A 16,771-nucleotide genomic window follows, 5' to 3' on the forward strand; every position below is an offset into this window, starting at 1 on the left:
ATGTACAAGACCTTGAGGACTCCTTATTTAGGAAAGATAGTATTTAAATATGATAGGGGAGTTATTTCTTTTTTATTGTTTTCAAGGATTCCCAGTTGATGCTATTATCCTAGAGGCTCCATTTACCAACATATGGGTTGCAAGTATCAATTATCCTTTGTTAAAGGTGAGTCTCTGATTCAGAAGATGTAAAAGTGTAGGCTCTTTCCACACCCTTATGCTTATTAATCATTTTCCTTTTCTTAATATTATATGTTTCTAAGTTATTCTAACCTGATATAGGTTATTAACCAGTTCTTATTGAAGAAGGGCACAATGGCTTTTAGATTTTGTAGTTCTTTTATTTTCTTCTAATAGGTTGAGAGTAGTGGCTTATTAAGAGTCACAACTTTTTCCCTCCTTTTCTATTAACTGTACCTTTTATCATGTAGTTTTTAAACATACTTGACTTTATTATTCTTCCTTTCTAAAGTGAAAACATGACTCTTATATATAGTTTTTAGCCCTATGATTGTCAGCCATGTGTTTTTCATTTTTTTAAGATAAAAGTCTTTAGAGAATTTAAGGAAGCTGCCAAATGGTTTTACACATCATCTCAAGTAGAGAAGACAATCTTTTTAAGAAGAAAAAGCTTAAAGAATTGGGCAACAAAATCTAGTTTTTTATCTGTTGTGTAGATTATCCTAATTTCATAATATCTTCGCATGCCTAATGCTCAACTGCTTATAATCATACTGCTGTACAAATGTTAGCCAGTGAGCCAATGAGCCAGAGAAAGAGAAAGGATTCTCAGAAAGGATACAGGACCCCAAATTTTAAATTATTGATTAATGTTAGAAGGCATTTTAAGGGTACTTTAATCCAACTGCCTACTTTTGGAATCTTTTTTGTAATAAATCATAGAACTTTCCAAATTTGTTAAATATTTTTGGGAGAAGGTATTTCATTACTTCTGGGGACAGCAGTTCACAGAACCACATAATCTTGAAAATGTCAGTACAATAAATTCCATCTCGATACAGGAATCCTCTGAACAATAGAAAATACCAAATGCTGTGTAACTGGAGATACAATAAAACACTTTCAATTGGTTTTAGACAATTAAATATTCATTTAAAAATAACCACTAATTGAGCATCAGTTATTACTAATAAATTCACTAACTTGTAGGTATAATTCAGATATAATCTTTCCATATACTTTTCTTTTTTGAAATTCTAATTTTGAATTTAACGTAATAGGAAATATATAATTTAACAAATAGTTATGAACTGAACATCCATGTAACTAACATTTCAGTCCAGAAATTAGCATCATTAGCCCCCCAGAAGTCTCCTGTGTGTCCCTTCCCAATCCAATTAGTCTCGCCTTAGTTGTAATACTTAGACTGAGTTTGTGGTAATCATATCCATGCTTTCCTTTATAGTATTACCATCTCTGTGTGCATCTCTAAGCAATATAATTTTGTTTTTGAACTTTATATAATTAGTAGAATTATATAGGATGTATTCTATGTTTTTCAACCAACATCTTATTTGTGGGATTTTATCCTAGAAGCATAATTATAATTTGATCATTTTCATTGCTTTATAGTATTTCATTGTACAAATATACTACAATTTATTGACCTATTGTTTGTGGACATTTGAGTTGCTTTCTGTTTGTGGTAATTAATTATATTGCTATGAATATCCTTGAATATGTATTCTGAAAACGTGTACACATTTCACTGGAATATGCCCTAGAGTGGAATTGCTGGATACTAAGATATGCATATGTTAAGCTTTAGTAATTAGAGTGCCACACATTTTTCCAAACTGGCTTTACCACTTTACTCTCCCACCTGTTGTGTATGAGGGTTCTAGTTGCTTCACATCCTTGCTATAATATGGATATCTCACTGTGGTTTTAATTTGTATTTCCCTTATGACTAATGAAGCTGGGCATTTTTTTCATGTTTATTAGTCATTTAGATATTATCTCTTGTGAGATACTTGCTCATGTCTTTTGCTTATTTTTAAATTATTTATTTGTAGTTTTTCATAGGATGATTCACTAGAAAACTATTTGTATTGCAAGTATATTCTCTTATTTTACCTTTTTGTTTCCTTAGTGATAGCTTATGTTGAAGAGAGTTTCCTAAATTTAATGTGGACCAGTTTATCAATTATTTTTTATGGTTAATATTTTAAGGAAAAGTGTTCTGCTTAATACAACTCTGGGTATCAAAGAAGGTATGAAGATATCCTTCTATGTATCTTATAGAAATTGTTTTATCTTTTACACATAGAACTATAATCTACAGGTATGGGTTTTTGTATATGTAGGAGATAGAAGTCCATACGGATATCCAGGTGTAATACTAAACAAACCTTCCTTATCAACTCTGCAGTGCCAATGTTTGCATCTATCATGGCTTAATATATATGGATCTGTTGTAGACTCTCTCATTTCTCTCCTTTGTCTATGTGTCCATTCTCATATGAATACCACATCACCTAATTAGTGTAGCTTTTTGTTTGTTCTTTGGCTTTTTTTTTTTTTTTTTTTTTTGAGGGGAGGAGAGGAGGAGAGAGAGAGTATCCCAAGCACAAAGAAAAAACAAAAAACAAAAAACAAAAAAACAAAAAAAAGAGTATCCCAAGCAGGCTCCTATCCACCATGGAGACCAATGCAGGTCTCGATCTCATGATCCTGAGATCATGACCTGAGTTGAAATCAAGAGTCGGACACTCAACCAACTGAGCCACCCAGGTGCCCCTAATTACTGTAGTTTTATGTTTTTATAACTGGCTATGTAAGTTCTTCAGCGTTGATCTTCTTATTCAAGACTTATCTTGACTATTTTTGATCCTTTGTATTTTGATGTATATTTTGACATATACTTAGCAATTAAAAATTGCTATTAAAAATTTCCCAGGATTTTGATTGGAATTGCATTAGGGCTATATATAATTTGGGGGAATTGATACCTTTCTAATATTGAGTCTTCCAATTTATGAACATGGTATTTATAAGTTTATTTTGATAGAGAGATTTTTCTTAATTTTTGTTTTAGGTCAGCTTCTCCTAGAAGCAGAACCCATAGCAGGGATTTAATGTGCATGATTTATTGAGAGTGCTCTAAAAGCAAAACCTGCAAGGTCATATAAATGAGGGCTGTAGGATAGGGTTGGGGAAAGAGCAGAACAAGATGTGATTTCAGGTGAAGTGTAGCTTTGGCCTGATCCACATGGGACTCTAAGCTTGAGTCAATGGGGGTGGTTGTTTCTGTCATCCACAGGATTAGAGGATAGGTTGGGGAAGGGTGATATAACTTTCTGGGGCACTGCTGTTTGTTATCCAACGCTAAGGAGAAAGGAAATAGCCAACATTTACAGCAATAATTAATTTTATTAGTCTCTTCAAAGAACCAACTCAGACTTTGTTGATTATCTGTATTGAATGCTTTCTATTTTATTCTGGTCTTACCTTTGTTATTCCCTTTCTTCTATTTTCTTTAGATTCAATTTATTATTTAAAAAATTTCTAGAGATGGTACTTTGATCATTTATTTTCAGTGTTTCTTCCTTTCTAATATATGAATGAAGGCATACTCTACCAAAGCCACTCTTCAGATACATTCCACAGTTTTCAAGTGCATTTTTTTTAAAGTTTTTTTTTTTTTTTTTTTTTAAGATTTTATTTATTCATGAGAAACACGGCAGGGGCAGGGGGGAGGCAGAGACACAGGCAGAGGGAGAAGCCGGCTTCCTCCAAGGAGCCCGATGTGGGACTCGATCCCGGCTCCCGGGATCATGCCCTGAGCCAAAGGCAGATGCTCAATTGCTGAGCCACCCAGGCGTCCCTTCAAATGCATTTTAATTATAATTTAGTTCAAAACATTTTGTAATATTGCAACTTCTTTGACCTGTGGATTATTTAAAAGTGTATTTTGTAATTTCTGTACATTTGGGAATTTATATTTTCTCTTGACTTTTAGCTTAATTCTACCATGATCTGAGATTTCTCTCTATATGATTTCAGTTTTCAAAATTTGTTCAGACTTGTTTTATGTCCAAACATATGGTTAATTTTGGCATATGTTCCATATGCTTGGAAAGAATATGTTGTTTCTGGTGCAGTGTTTATATATATACCAGTTAGGTCAACATTATTAATCATGCTATTCAATTCTCCTATATTTTCACTTATTTTTTTTTTTTACTGCTTTACCATTATTCAAGGAAGAGGTACTTTAATACCTCACCATGATTGTGGAGTTGTTAATTTCTATTCTGGTTCTGTCAATTTTTGCTTTAGCTTTTTCAAGTATATGTTATTAGGAACAAACATCTAGTAATAATGTAATTTTACATCTTCCATGTGAATTGATCCTTTTTTCATCATGAATATCCTTTTTGATTAATAATGCTTCTTAAAGTCAGTTTTGTCTGTGTCTGATATTAATAAATCTGTTTTGAATAGTGTTTGTATATTGTTTGCTATTCTTTGACTTTAAACTTTTCTGAATTCTTGTATTTCATGTATATCTCTTGTCAACAGCAGATAGTAGGGTTTTGTTTTCTTTTCCAACAAGCTTTGTCTGTTAATTGTAGTAGTCCATTTAACTTAATGTAATTATATTTAGATTCATATCTATTTTCTTACTATGTTCTATTTATGTCATCTGTTTTTATTTGTGTTCTTTTGCCTCTACTTCTTGCTTACTCCTCACTTGCCAGATGTGTCTTAAGTAGAAGAGTGGTGTTGAGTGTCAGTTTCATCTCTCTGAGATTTCCTTCTCTCTGGGATCTAAACAACTCAAGGTGCCTTGGTAGGTCTCTGACACCTTCACAAAAAGGTTCCTTAAATATTTTTTTCAAGGTTTCCTAGTTGTCTTGGGCAAAAAGTTTGGTTTGTAATGATTCTACTATTATTAGAAGTGGGGAATCTTCCAATATTTTTAAGTTTGGAACTTAAAATGTCATGAAATCTTAGTTTAATAGGCACCTTTATGATTTAAAGTATGGATACTAAAGTATTCCTTTAGTATCATGCTGTCTATAAGAGCTATAGCTCTGGTGTCAGACTTCCTGGGTTTGATTTTCAGGGCTGTCACTTAATAGCTGGATAACCTTGGACTAATTGGTTTTAATGCTCTAATTCCCTCATCTATAAAACAGGGGTAATAATATATTCCAGATTACTGTGATAATTAAATGAATATATGAAAAGCATCTATAATAGTGCCTGGAACAGAGTAAATGCTGAATGACTATTAACTATTTTATCAGTGGAATGCCATAAGTCTGAACATTACTGTTAAATAAGAAAGTGTAGGAGGCGTGAGACATACAAATAGAGTAAAAGGCATGGGTCCTTACACTCAAGAAGCTTCGTCTATTTGGGGAGATAGGAAATTAATGGCGAATATAAAGTAATGGCAGGGATTTCCATGTGTCATTTTGGAATCAATTTCATTATTCAAAATATGAAGGCATCATGACACAGAGAAAAAGAGAATGTGCTTTGGAGCCAGACAGATTTGGTTTCTGTCACTAACCCATTATGACCTTGGTAAGTTATTTTCCATCTCTGAATTTTCCCATTTTTAAATAATGGGGTTGATACTGCCTACTACCTAAGGTTGTTTAGAAAGTTAAATCAAATAAGATAATCATTGCAAAGTACCCAGCTGCTAGTAGGGACTCAACAAATGTGTTTTCCCTTTCCCCAGTTTTTCTATTGCTAAGTGGACTAAGTACTTTTTATTGCTAGGGTAGGACCCAGAACAGTAATATCAGGGTAGGAAGAATCAGGAACGAGAAGGGTCTCATGGGCAGGTATGGTCAGTAAAGACTTACAGAGAGATAGGATCTAAGCTCCTTTCTTGAAGATAAGGGAGAGCAGTTAGAAAACAGAGAGAAGGGCAAAGTGTGAGCCAAGGCATATGGCCGGAGTGGGGCAACTATGAGCTATAAAATACCTTAGAGTCCTATAAGGCTTTCATGAAAGATCTTGCACATTTGTCACCCTTTTAAATCCTCAAAACAACTGAGTTTTGCATTGTTGCCTCACTTAGAGCCAAGGGAAATGGTGGCTCAGAGACTTGCCCAATTGTCACACACCCTAGAAGAAGAGGAAATGGAACTCAATCCTACATCATCTAACTCTAGGCAGATAGACTGGAGGTATGCAGCCTCTGGAATGAAGGCTTGTGGTCAGATGTGGATGGGCTTGCAGCCAGGAGTTTCTTGTTTTGAAGTAGCTTGTGTGGTACTGCCAAAGCTTTGTGACAGTACGTGTCACATTAGTCTTTTAGGAATGTATTTGGTGGCATTCTGCAAGAGAGTGGTGGCAGGAAGACCAATTAGGGGCCCATCGCTGTGGTCTGGGCTGGAGGGGATGGTGACCTCTGAGTCTCAAGGTGCACCCCCAGCTGGGGAGGAATAATGGAAGTAGGTTGACTTGGGCCTGCTTTCTTCTTATTCCTTCGGAATTTGAGATGAATTGCTGAAGGGCTTCTCTTACTGAATTTTCCTCAGAGGAGTCCTGATTCCGGGGGTGGCAGGATCAGAAGACAAAGACAAAAGAAAACAAAGCAAGAAATCTTGCCCTTAAGTTATAGGTAAGAGAAGGGAAAAGGAAGACGCGGAAGGATAGGCAGTATTAGGATCTCCAGATTGCACCTGAATGCAAATCATTTGCCATGAGACCGTGCAAAAAAAAATGCAAGCCAGATGAACTCCCATTGAAAACACGGAAGTTTTCCCAGAAGCAGCAGGCCTAGGCCAAAATTGTGAAGCAGACGTTTGTTTTCACTGGACCCAGTCTACCTATTCTGTACCAATTTCCCTATAATGACATGAATTACTTTTTAAAATCAGGAAAACAATTTTTTTTAAGTTCATTATGTTTAGAAAGACACTATTCTGTGTATTACCACAGTTCATAGTAGAAGACTAGAACAAATGAAGTATTATAGCAGCTGATTCTAATTTCTCCAGATCATAAAGGTGCAGTGAGACATATAAACTTAAAATTGTTTCTACAATGAATAGAATTCTTTCCTTTTAAGCTGGCCACAGCCTACCTGTGCTGTACCCAGTTCCTTTGGCCATGTCCCATGTATTATGTAGCAGTCTCCTCCCCACTCCACTCTCAGGCACAACTGAGGAATACATGTGATACTTTTCTGGTCTTTTCTCTTGGCAGATATATTCCAAAGAATAAAATCGGAATGAAATTCAAGTCACATTAAGATGAAAATGACAGATAATAGCATACAGTGTATGTCAGGGATATGTGCACAGTAGATTCATTCCATATTCAGCAAGTATTTATTCTAGTGTCTGTTAGGTTCTAGGAACTTTCCTATGTTCTGGGAACACCACAGGGCCTGACTTCCTATGAAGTGTAATATCTTTACTGGGAAGACAGAAGATAAGTACACAATAAGCTGATTTTTAGGAGTGAGAAGTACTGTGAAGGCAGTGACCAGTGTGTGTGTGTGGGGGGGTTGATTGGTAGGGAAAGCTGCCCTGAAGAACTATCATCTGAGCTGAGACTTGCATGACAAGAGGCTGACATGGCAAATCTGGAGGTTTTGAGCTGGAGGAAAGGAAGGGCAAGGGGCCTGAGGTGGGTTTGAGCCTGATATGTTCCAGAAGCAGAAGACAGCAGGGCTTGAGGGTCGACAGCAGTGCATTTAGTGAGAGGATAGACAGGGCAACAGCCAGATTCTGTGTGGCCCTGAAAGGCTAAGGTGGTGGAAAAAAGGAAGAAAGAAACAAATCATACATAATCCCCACCATCCACAGATGATCACTGTTAACATTTTGTTGTTTTTGCTTTCTATCTTTCTTTAAAATATAAATAGCACCACTAACTTTTTATTCACACTTGTAAAGGAACAGTGATAGGCATAATCTAAAAATGCTTCTACAGTAAACATAATTTAACTGGTTTTGTTACAGAACAGAATATTCTGATTAGTCAAAAATTCTGATGCCAAACTATGGAAAGAGCCCAAATGTCCATCAGCTGATGAATGAATAAAGAAGAGGTGGTGTAAATATATACATATGGCTGAGTAATATTTCATTGTATATATATACCACCTCTTCCTTCCTTCCTGTACTTTCCAATTTCCCTTCAATGACGTGAGTTACTTTTAAAATCTTCAGTTTTGTTTTTTAAAAAGTTTATTATATGTAGAAAGTTGCTACTCTCTACATTACTATAGTTCATGTAGGAAAACAACAAATGACATAGATACAGGCCATGTTTTAATTTTTTTCTTTTTTAAAAATAGATTTACCGGAAACTGCCAGGATTTTTACGCACACTTATGGATGCCCTGAGAAAAGATAAAATAGTCTTCCCTAATGATGAAAAGTAAGCTAACGATGAAAAGCTGTCCATCATTACTGTAGCTGGGGATTCTAGAGGGTAAGCAGTGACTGTAAGTCATCAGAGGGTCAAAGCAAGGCCCTGTCAGACATGCGCTATTAAGTCAGGAGAGTGGATCAGAGTAAAGAGCTGGAGCAATTAGTTCTCCAAGTCAGGCAAGCTGGACTTCAAGTTTGAGCATCCTTTACATATTTAGAAACAGATTTGGTTAACTATCGTGTGAATTACTGAATGGGTAGATGAGAATTCTTAGATGGGTACTAAACTTTGGGGTAACATGTCCACAAATTTTTAGCATTTGGTATTTTCCTCCTGTCTAATTTGATGACTTCACTAATTCAGTACTTTCTCTGAAGTCATAAAAGGAGCTGTAGATTTAGGGTCTATCAGGACCTTTTAAAGGTACTCTGGGGTCTAGCCTAACATTCCTTGGGAATCCCTGACTTCTAGGCCTTATTCCCCATGTAGCCAAAACCCACCCCTCATTCAGCCTATTGACCTAACAGTAAGTCCAAGGACCAGAATTTAGCAAGTCAGCCTCTTGCAGCTGGACAATTTAAGAGTGCCTCCAAATGGGTGGTTGTTATCAGTACTTTATGTTGACACACTCGAGGGCTCTAACCTTCTCAGGAGTAACAGTGAGTCACTGTGACAGGGTGGATGGGTATCAGAGTTTAGGAAATATTGTTTGCCATAGCTGCCAGAATGTTGAACAAGTCTTCTTCATGCTGTAGGCTTTCTGAATTATCAAATTAGGAGGTTGATCAGGAAGGTGATTAAAACCTGTTAATCGAGTGTCCATCTGTACATTTATGGGGAAAAGTAAATACGTTTTTATCAAGAGTTCTCTTTAGTCCTGTGGTAGTTCTTGTTATTTTTTAGTTGTTTTGTTTTTTTTGTAGTCTTTTAATTAAAATATTCCAGAAACTATGAAATAAGGATGAATAAGGAAAAAGATGAGGTTCTTTTAACTGCACAAATTCCATGTTTTTAGTATTTTTCTTCATTATTTAAAAAAATAATATAGAAATAAATTTAATTAAGTACTTAATTAAATTGTATAAGTAAAGAGATAATCTTGCCTAGAAGACAAAACAGTTACTATATGAAGTTTACTATGTAGAAGTTGTCATTTTTGAGAGAGGAGAAATCTCATATTTTGAGGCAAACCGCATGTTTTGCTATAAAGCTTTAACTTAGAAGAAGAGAAATCTCAACATATAATTCTTAAACTGAATGCTTTTCTTCTATTTGTCCCTAGTGTTAAATGCCTGTCTTCTCCCCTTCTCATCATACATGGTGAGGATGACAACACGGTACCTTTGGAGTTTGGAAAAGAGGTAAACTAAGAGCTCAGGGCTGGCTGAGCACACTGTACTTACTACATCACCATTTTCTCATCTAGCCAGACTTCAATTAGAGCCTACAGGAGGGTCTTAGACGTTATAAGGGATTCTCTACATCCCTAACTAGCCATGCTGCCTGGTGTTACAGTATGCATCAATGTTCTATGCTACTTAGCTTGAAGGAGTGTTTGTGGCAGATTCTGGTTCCTCATCTAAAAGTTTATTTGTGGATCTGCAAGTATAGAGAAGATCTCAGGCTGCTCTGGGACCCTCCTTGTAGTCTCATGGTGGCTCCAGAAATGGGATGCAGTTTCTTTTCTTTTAAACAAATAGAGTGGGTCCATTGCAGTTCTTATCCCCCTGTAGGGAGGGTGTTGGCAGAAGGATGAGGTTCCACCAGCATTCTGTGTTAGCTGTGGAGTTTCTAGTTCCTTAGCGTTATAGGTAGCCAACCCCAGGATTGGGGGTGGAGTAGGGCTGGGGAGGGGCAGTGGAGAAGGGTCCCCTATCTCTAACGTAATGGGACTAACTCCCCAAGTTGCCTGTTTCTGTACACTTTTAGGAAATTATTATTTTTAAAGATTTTATTTATTCACGAGAGAGAGAGGCAGAGACACAGACAGAGGGAGAAGCAAGCTCCTTGCAGAGAGCCCAATGTGGGACTTGATCCCTGGACTCCGGGATCACACTCTGAGCTGAAGGCAGATGGTCAACTGCTGAGCCACCCAGGCGTCCCCCCTTTTAGGAAAATTAAATTAGAAAAGCACCAGCTTTGATGGTCAGCCTTTGAGTATCTGCCTTTCTGTCCTGTGCAGCTCTATGAAATTGCACACAATGCATATAGGAACAAAGAGAGGGTCAAGATGGTGATCTTTCCTTCTGGTTTCCAGCACAACTTCCTCTGTAGAAACCCTACACTACTAAAAACTGTGAGGTAAGAGCTGCTTTGCTCAATGTGATTATCCTTCTCTTAAAGGCAATTAGACACTAAGGGGGGCACTTGATGGGATGAGCACTGGGTGTTATGCTGTATGTTGGCAAATTGAACTCCAATAAAAAAATATATATATACAAAAAAATAAATAAAGGTAATTAGGGCTGTTCTGGCTTACTTAGACCAGAAAGTGGAGAAAGCATGTGAGCTGATCTAGCTCCTTTTTTTGCAGAGATTTCCTGAGCAAGCAGTGGGCATGAGGTCTGACAGTAACGGAAATCTGCAGTGAAGACTTGGTCCAAACACCACCCATGATGCATATTTTTTATGTAAAATTGTACTGGGCTGCTTCGATGAGCTGAAGTCACTGACATTTCTACAAGTCACTTGCCATCTTAGGGAAAGCATGGATGTTGGGCATTATTGACAGTTCTCATTTAGCTTATCATAGTCTACTTTGGAACAAATGGAAACCTCACTGTAGAGTATCAGAATTTAGTAAAATTTGGATCCCATTGAAAAATGTGTGGTTACCAAACATGCTAGGGACATTTGTGAGTAAAGTCTTGGTTGGGTCTTAACAGTGTAAGAAAGGTGCACTAATGTAGTTAAGTAGTTTGTGTTTCAGTTAATTTAAATGGTATTGAAAAGTTCCAAGTATTTTCTAGCTTTTTGAATAGCACTGAAGAAAGTCCTAGCATGCTACTCAATCAGCCATCAAATAACGAGTTTTGGCACTCATGTAGCCCTTGTAAATTGACACTTTATTTTTAGCCCTAAATACAGTCACATACTTTCCTTCCCAATTCCCAGAAATTCTTAATTAGGTTATGAGCTGACAAAACAAAACAAAATCAAAGAATGTTGTAAAAGTGTTTAAATCCAGTAAGAAGTTTTTTTTTGTTGTTGTTATTGTTTTCTAGAGACATTTTACAACTTACTTTCCATTGGCTTTGTTCACCCCATTGCTAGATTCATTGGATAGGGAAATCTTGAGATCTGAAGGTTCCATGTTCCAGATGTCCCTGGCATATTCCTTAATTGTTCGGTCACTAGAGAACTTCCCTGCGGCAGCTATGTTTTTGAGTACCATTGTGTTCCAGGCCTTTGGATTCTGTAAACAACACATCAAAATATGGCCCATGGCCTGAGTGCCTGTTGAACTTTATGACGAACGCTAGGCCAAGCATATCCAAGCATATTTCATGGGGAGAATGAGAGGAGTAAGATGTAGTAAATCATAAATATATTTGTTTCACAGTTGAGAGCAAGATAGGTCAGGTCATGGCTTTTCTCCTACTTAGAGTATATTTCTCTTAATAATGAAAAAATGGTATTTTTCATTTTAAGAGAAACCATGGATGTAAATCCCCTAATTTGTAATTATTGCTATGGTTACAATATTTTGGCATGCAAGCCTTATTTCCCATGCTTTACTTTTTATTTCACCTCCTTTTCAACTGGGGGGGAAGGAAGGGCTAACATTCATTGTCTGCTGGATGCTGTGTCAAGAGAGTTAACCTGTGGCTTACATCATATTTGAAAAGCACTGCTCTAGAATGGTAGCTATTGTGCAGGCAAATAATGTAATGGGACAGTTTATTGACCTACTTCTCTTTTCTTCTTCTTTCTGAAGGTAGATGCCCCAATTGATTTACACTGAATCCCAAATACCCCATTGGGGTTTTAAAACAGGATCAATTAAAGCCTTATACTTAATAAAACATATAATATCTAAATTTTCTAATTTTTATGTAAAAGAATATAAGAAACTATTTATTTTATAACCTCATGATTTTGTAAAGAACTTTAAAAGTTAATTAAAAATGACCAGAACAGGGGTACCTGGGTGGCACAATCAGTTAAGTGCCTAACTCTTGGTTTTGGCTCATGCCATGATTTCAGGGTTGTGAGTTCGAGCCCCGCATCTGGCTCTGCGCTCAGCTCATAGTCTTGAATTTCTCACTCCCTCTCCTTCTGTCCCTTTACCTGCCCCTTACCCTGCTGTGCTCTCTCTCAAATAAATCAATAAATTTGAAAGAAAAAGACTAGAACATTACTCAAAGCCATTAGCAATGCATTATAAACATTTAAAAGAAAAACCAAAACTATGATTATTCTATAAGGTACTGCAACATGGAATCTAAAACTAGGTTATTCAGACTTTGAAAATTTACTAAATAAGAGGAGAATAAAAACTTCCTTTTCTTTACTTTCTTTAGCTATTTAAATGGATAATGAATAGGCTTCCCAATATGTTTCTAAACCTGACAATACGATAATTCTTATGAGTAAAAACTTCATATTTGCCCTAATGAACAAGAAAGAATGAGCCAAATGCTGGGCTTTGAGATGGGCATCTCTGGATTTGGGCCATAACATTACCAAAAGGGATCTACTGTGGAAAACTGACATTCACATTTGTCCTTGCCCTTGTTCATATTTTCCTTTCCTGCTCTATTTATACTTCCTGTCCTCTGTAGACATTCTATACACAAGCAGGAGTTGAGATCAAGGGGAAAGAGGTAGAGTTGGCCATTTTCTTCATCTTTGAGTTCTTGGAAGCAAGTAGTGAGCCACTCAGCTTAACTTGGGTACTGCCTCTCCTTGCTGATGGTTATTGAGTTTACTCTGGGCTATACATTTTTGGGGGACTGGATATGATTCTAGCAGAAGATAAGGTCTGTAAAGCAGCATGGGGCTTGACAGATTCCATTTTAAAACCCCTTTGGGACCTGTGGGATGACTATAGGAACTACCTGGTCACCTGTTTTGGGAAAGGGATAGAGAGAAATGTTAGTGAATCATGTTTTAGTTGGAAGTAGTTACTCATGTGTCCAAAGGGTGTGAAGATTTTATGGAACCCTGCTATTCTGCTGTAGAATGGCTTTTGAATTGGAGGGCAAAAATTGAGACTACTAGGGGCAAGGGCAATCATGCCCAGAAAGCTCAAGGTATCAACCTCAAGAAAACCATCCTGGAGTCCTGGAACAGAACCAGTCTCCTTCTGTATCCTGTATCCATCCCTCTGTAGTGCCTGCAATTACTTAAAGTCTTTCTCATCAGAGATGGTCAACCTTTCCATATTTATTAGCATTTACTAAATGTTCCCGGAGGGCTGGGCTATTATTTAATGAAGATGCATAACCTTGCATGTGAAGGGTTACTCACATGGCTCTAGGTTTTTAAAAAAATTTTTTTTAATTTTTATTTTTTAGTAAAGCACATTCTTTCTTGGTTCCTTTCTTTTCCTTAAGTTCAAATAAGAAAGCTCCCCTCTCTATGTACATCTATATTCTATATGTAGCCTCACTCTGGGTAGTCCAGGAAAGGCACTATTTTTGCAATTTTCATAGAATAGGGTCAGTCCTTATCCTACTTAACTGACGCTCAGCCTGAGAATTATCTTAGCAAGTTTTCAAATATGATGGTGATCCTCCCCACCACCAGAATCTCTCAGAGAGGGGCTGGCATCTGTATTTTGGAGAAGCTGCTTTGGTGATTCTGATGTATGCTTTTGGTGAAGGACCCCAGCATGGTGCCTCCCACAGAGAACTCCCCAAAGCCTGTCAAATAAATGAGTAAGTAAAATGAATATTTAATTTTACTTTATAGCCTTAGCTTCCACGGCATGCCTGCTACAGGGTAGGCACTCAATAAATACTGAATTGTGATTTTTTAAACTTGGATATTAAAAAATTTACAAATGCTACTTAGAGGTCAAATCCCAGTCTCTGTCTGAATTTGGGAAAAGTCAAGTTTGATATGAATATCCTAGACAGTTGCCTCATTTCTATTTTTGGATTAATGGGGCTCTGTTATTTAGATTTAATAAAAAGAAAAGTTTTAATTAACCGAAGTAAACTGGTTTCTTTTATAGGTTTCAGCAGTGTACTCACCATGTACAGCTGGCTGACTTTTTCTTGACACTTGACATAGGCTTCATAGTCTGCGAAGACTTTAAACCTGTATTTTATAATTGGAAGGAAAAAAACAAAACAACAAAAACTTCATTAAAATATGTGTGCTAAGATTCCACTTAAAATTCTCTTTTGCTGGGATCCCTGGGTGGTGCAGCGGTTTGGCGCCTGCCTTTGGCCCAGGGCCTGATCCAGGAGACCCTGGATCGATTCCCACGTCGGGCTCCTGGTGCATGGAGCCTGCTTCTCCCTCTGCCTGTGTCTCTGCCTCTCTCTCTCTCTCTGTGTGACTATCATAAATAAATAAAAATTAAAGCAAAATTCTCTTTTGCTTATTTTTTTATTATTTTTTTTAAGATTTTATTTATTCATGAGAGACACAGAGACAGCGAGAGGCAGAGACACAGACAGAGGGAGAAGCAGGCTCCATGCAGGGAGCCCGATGTGGGACTCGATCCCGGGACTCCAGAATCACATCCTGGGGCTGAAGGCAGGCGCCAAACCGCTGAGCCATCCAAATAGCATCCCTTGCTTCTTTTTTTAAAAGACTTATTTATTTGAGAGAGAGAACATGGGCATGAGATGGAGGAGGGGCAGAGTGGGAGGCAGAGAGAGAGGGAAAGAGAGAGAATCCCAAGCAGACTCCATGCTGAGCATGGAGCCTGATGTGGGGCTCGATGTCATGACCCTGAGACCACGATCTGAGCCAAAACCAAGAGTCAGATACTTAACTAACTGAGCCACCCAGGGGGCACACTCCCCCTCCCCCAAATTCTCTTTTGCTTAACGTCAGGCATGACTGGTTTACCAAACTTAAATTTCTACTTACAAGAATTTTAACCAGCCCTCAACCTTTATATGGTTCTTCCCACATGTAAGAATGTCAACATGTGGATTTATCTGAAAGCTGGGTATACCAGTGGAAAGAGAAAAATAATACCATATTTATGGGTCTTGTTCTTAACCTTCCTAGCATAGTTAGAATATCTAATTTTTCCTTCCACATGTAGGTTAGCTTCTCAGATCACACATCTATGCTAGTTATACAGATGTGTTGTAGTTGGTTTAAGATGTTCTTACCCCTTTTCATTGCCCAAATAGCACCATCTTCTTGGGGGAACTCACCTGTCATGATAAAATAGCATATTGATTAAATCTTTGAAGAGGTCAGGCTGCTTGGGAGAGAAGAAGCCATTGTCAATTTGATCAATGGCCAGCTTCAGCTCTGGAAGTGCTTCATAATATTCTTTTGCGTCATACCTGTGGGGGTGATAAGAAAAAGGTTCTGTTAGTGTGTGTGGTTAACAATACACTAGACAGGCACCTTCCAGGGAAAATGGCAGAGTAGGAGGACTCTAAGCTCATCTTGTCTCATAGATACAGCTAGATAACCCTCACATCAGTGTAAATAGCTGATAAAATGATCTGAAGACTGACAGAACAAACTCTTCACAGCTAAACATAGAGAAGTCACATCAAAGAGGATGGGAAGGACAGAGATGTGGTTGGGAGCTAAAGCGACCCATGGGACTATCCTCAAGAGGGAAGGATGCCATGGGCATGGAAAGGGGAGAGAAACAAACTCTCACACTAGGGAGCCCACATGGGAAGGACAAATCCCCATAAGATTTTGCTCTAAAAACAAGAGGGGTTGAATTTTGTGAATTTTTACAATCAGTGGAGCTTACCACCTGGGGTTTTAAAAATCAGCAGGCTTGGCTTTGGGAGAGTAAGGACAGCAACAAGAAACCAAGTTCCTGCACAGCAAGGGGGCCCCATGGAGATATAGTATGGAAGCAGCAGTTTAAAAAGCACCTGGGCTATACTAGAGGGAAATTTGTTTACTAATGTCAGAGCATGTGCTAAATGGACAGGGATCTTTTGGAGACTTCTCCAGGAATAAAGGAGCTGGTGGGCACTATTTCCTTTCCCTGATCCCTAGCCTAGCCGCATGGACACCTGTGGGAACAAGTGCTATGCCAACACTCACTACCTAACTTGCTAACAGTGCACCCAGCCTCCTGGTTCTCCTGCAGATATGCCCTACCAGTCAGCCCTCTGTTCTAGGTCCTTTTACACAGCAGACCTTTGCAAACCTTGTTGGCACTGTCCACCCTGCCTCTGTGTTCTCCTGTGGTCCTGCTCCTTACAATATGCTCTTGGCTGGAGCCCACAAG

At 37.8% G+C, this 16,771-nt stretch overlaps 2 protein-coding genes across 2 annotated transcripts in view; one reads left to right on the top strand and one right to left on the bottom strand.

Moving 5' to 3' along the window:
• ABHD12B (abhydrolase domain containing 12B) overlaps window positions 1-11,255 on the top strand; it is a 30,330-nt gene extending 19,075 nt beyond the window's left edge. The window contains exons 9-13 of the mRNA XM_025442345.3: window positions 87-166; window positions 8,297-8,379; window positions 9,656-9,734; window positions 10,556-10,674; window positions 10,907-11,255. Of these exons, the coding sequence (XP_025298130.1) occupies window positions 87-166; window positions 8,297-8,379; window positions 9,656-9,734; window positions 10,556-10,674; window positions 10,907-10,934 (389 nt within the window). The 3' untranslated portion in view covers window positions 10,935-11,255. The remainder of the gene's footprint in view (window positions 1-86; window positions 167-8,296; window positions 8,380-9,655; window positions 9,735-10,555; window positions 10,675-10,906) is intronic.
• A 164-nt stretch (window positions 11,256-11,419) lies between these two features.
• The window catches only part of PYGL (glycogen phosphorylase L), a 42,951-nt gene continuing 37,599 nt past the window's right edge, over window positions 11,420-16,771 (bottom strand). Inside the window, exons 18-20 of the mRNA XM_025442344.3 lie at window positions 15,720-15,854; window positions 14,574-14,640; window positions 11,420-11,788 (exon numbers count right to left, since the gene is read on the bottom strand). Of these exons, the coding sequence (XP_025298129.1) occupies window positions 11,612-11,788; window positions 14,574-14,640; window positions 15,720-15,854 (379 nt within the window). The 3' untranslated portion in view covers window positions 11,420-11,611. The remainder of the gene's footprint in view (window positions 11,789-14,573; window positions 14,641-15,719; window positions 15,855-16,771) is intronic.

This window comes from Canis lupus, chromosome 8, assembly GCF_003254725.2.
Source record: "Canis lupus dingo isolate Sandy chromosome 8, ASM325472v2, whole genome shotgun sequence".
NCBI classification, from domain to species: domain Eukaryota; kingdom Metazoa; phylum Chordata; class Mammalia; order Carnivora; family Canidae; genus Canis; species Canis lupus.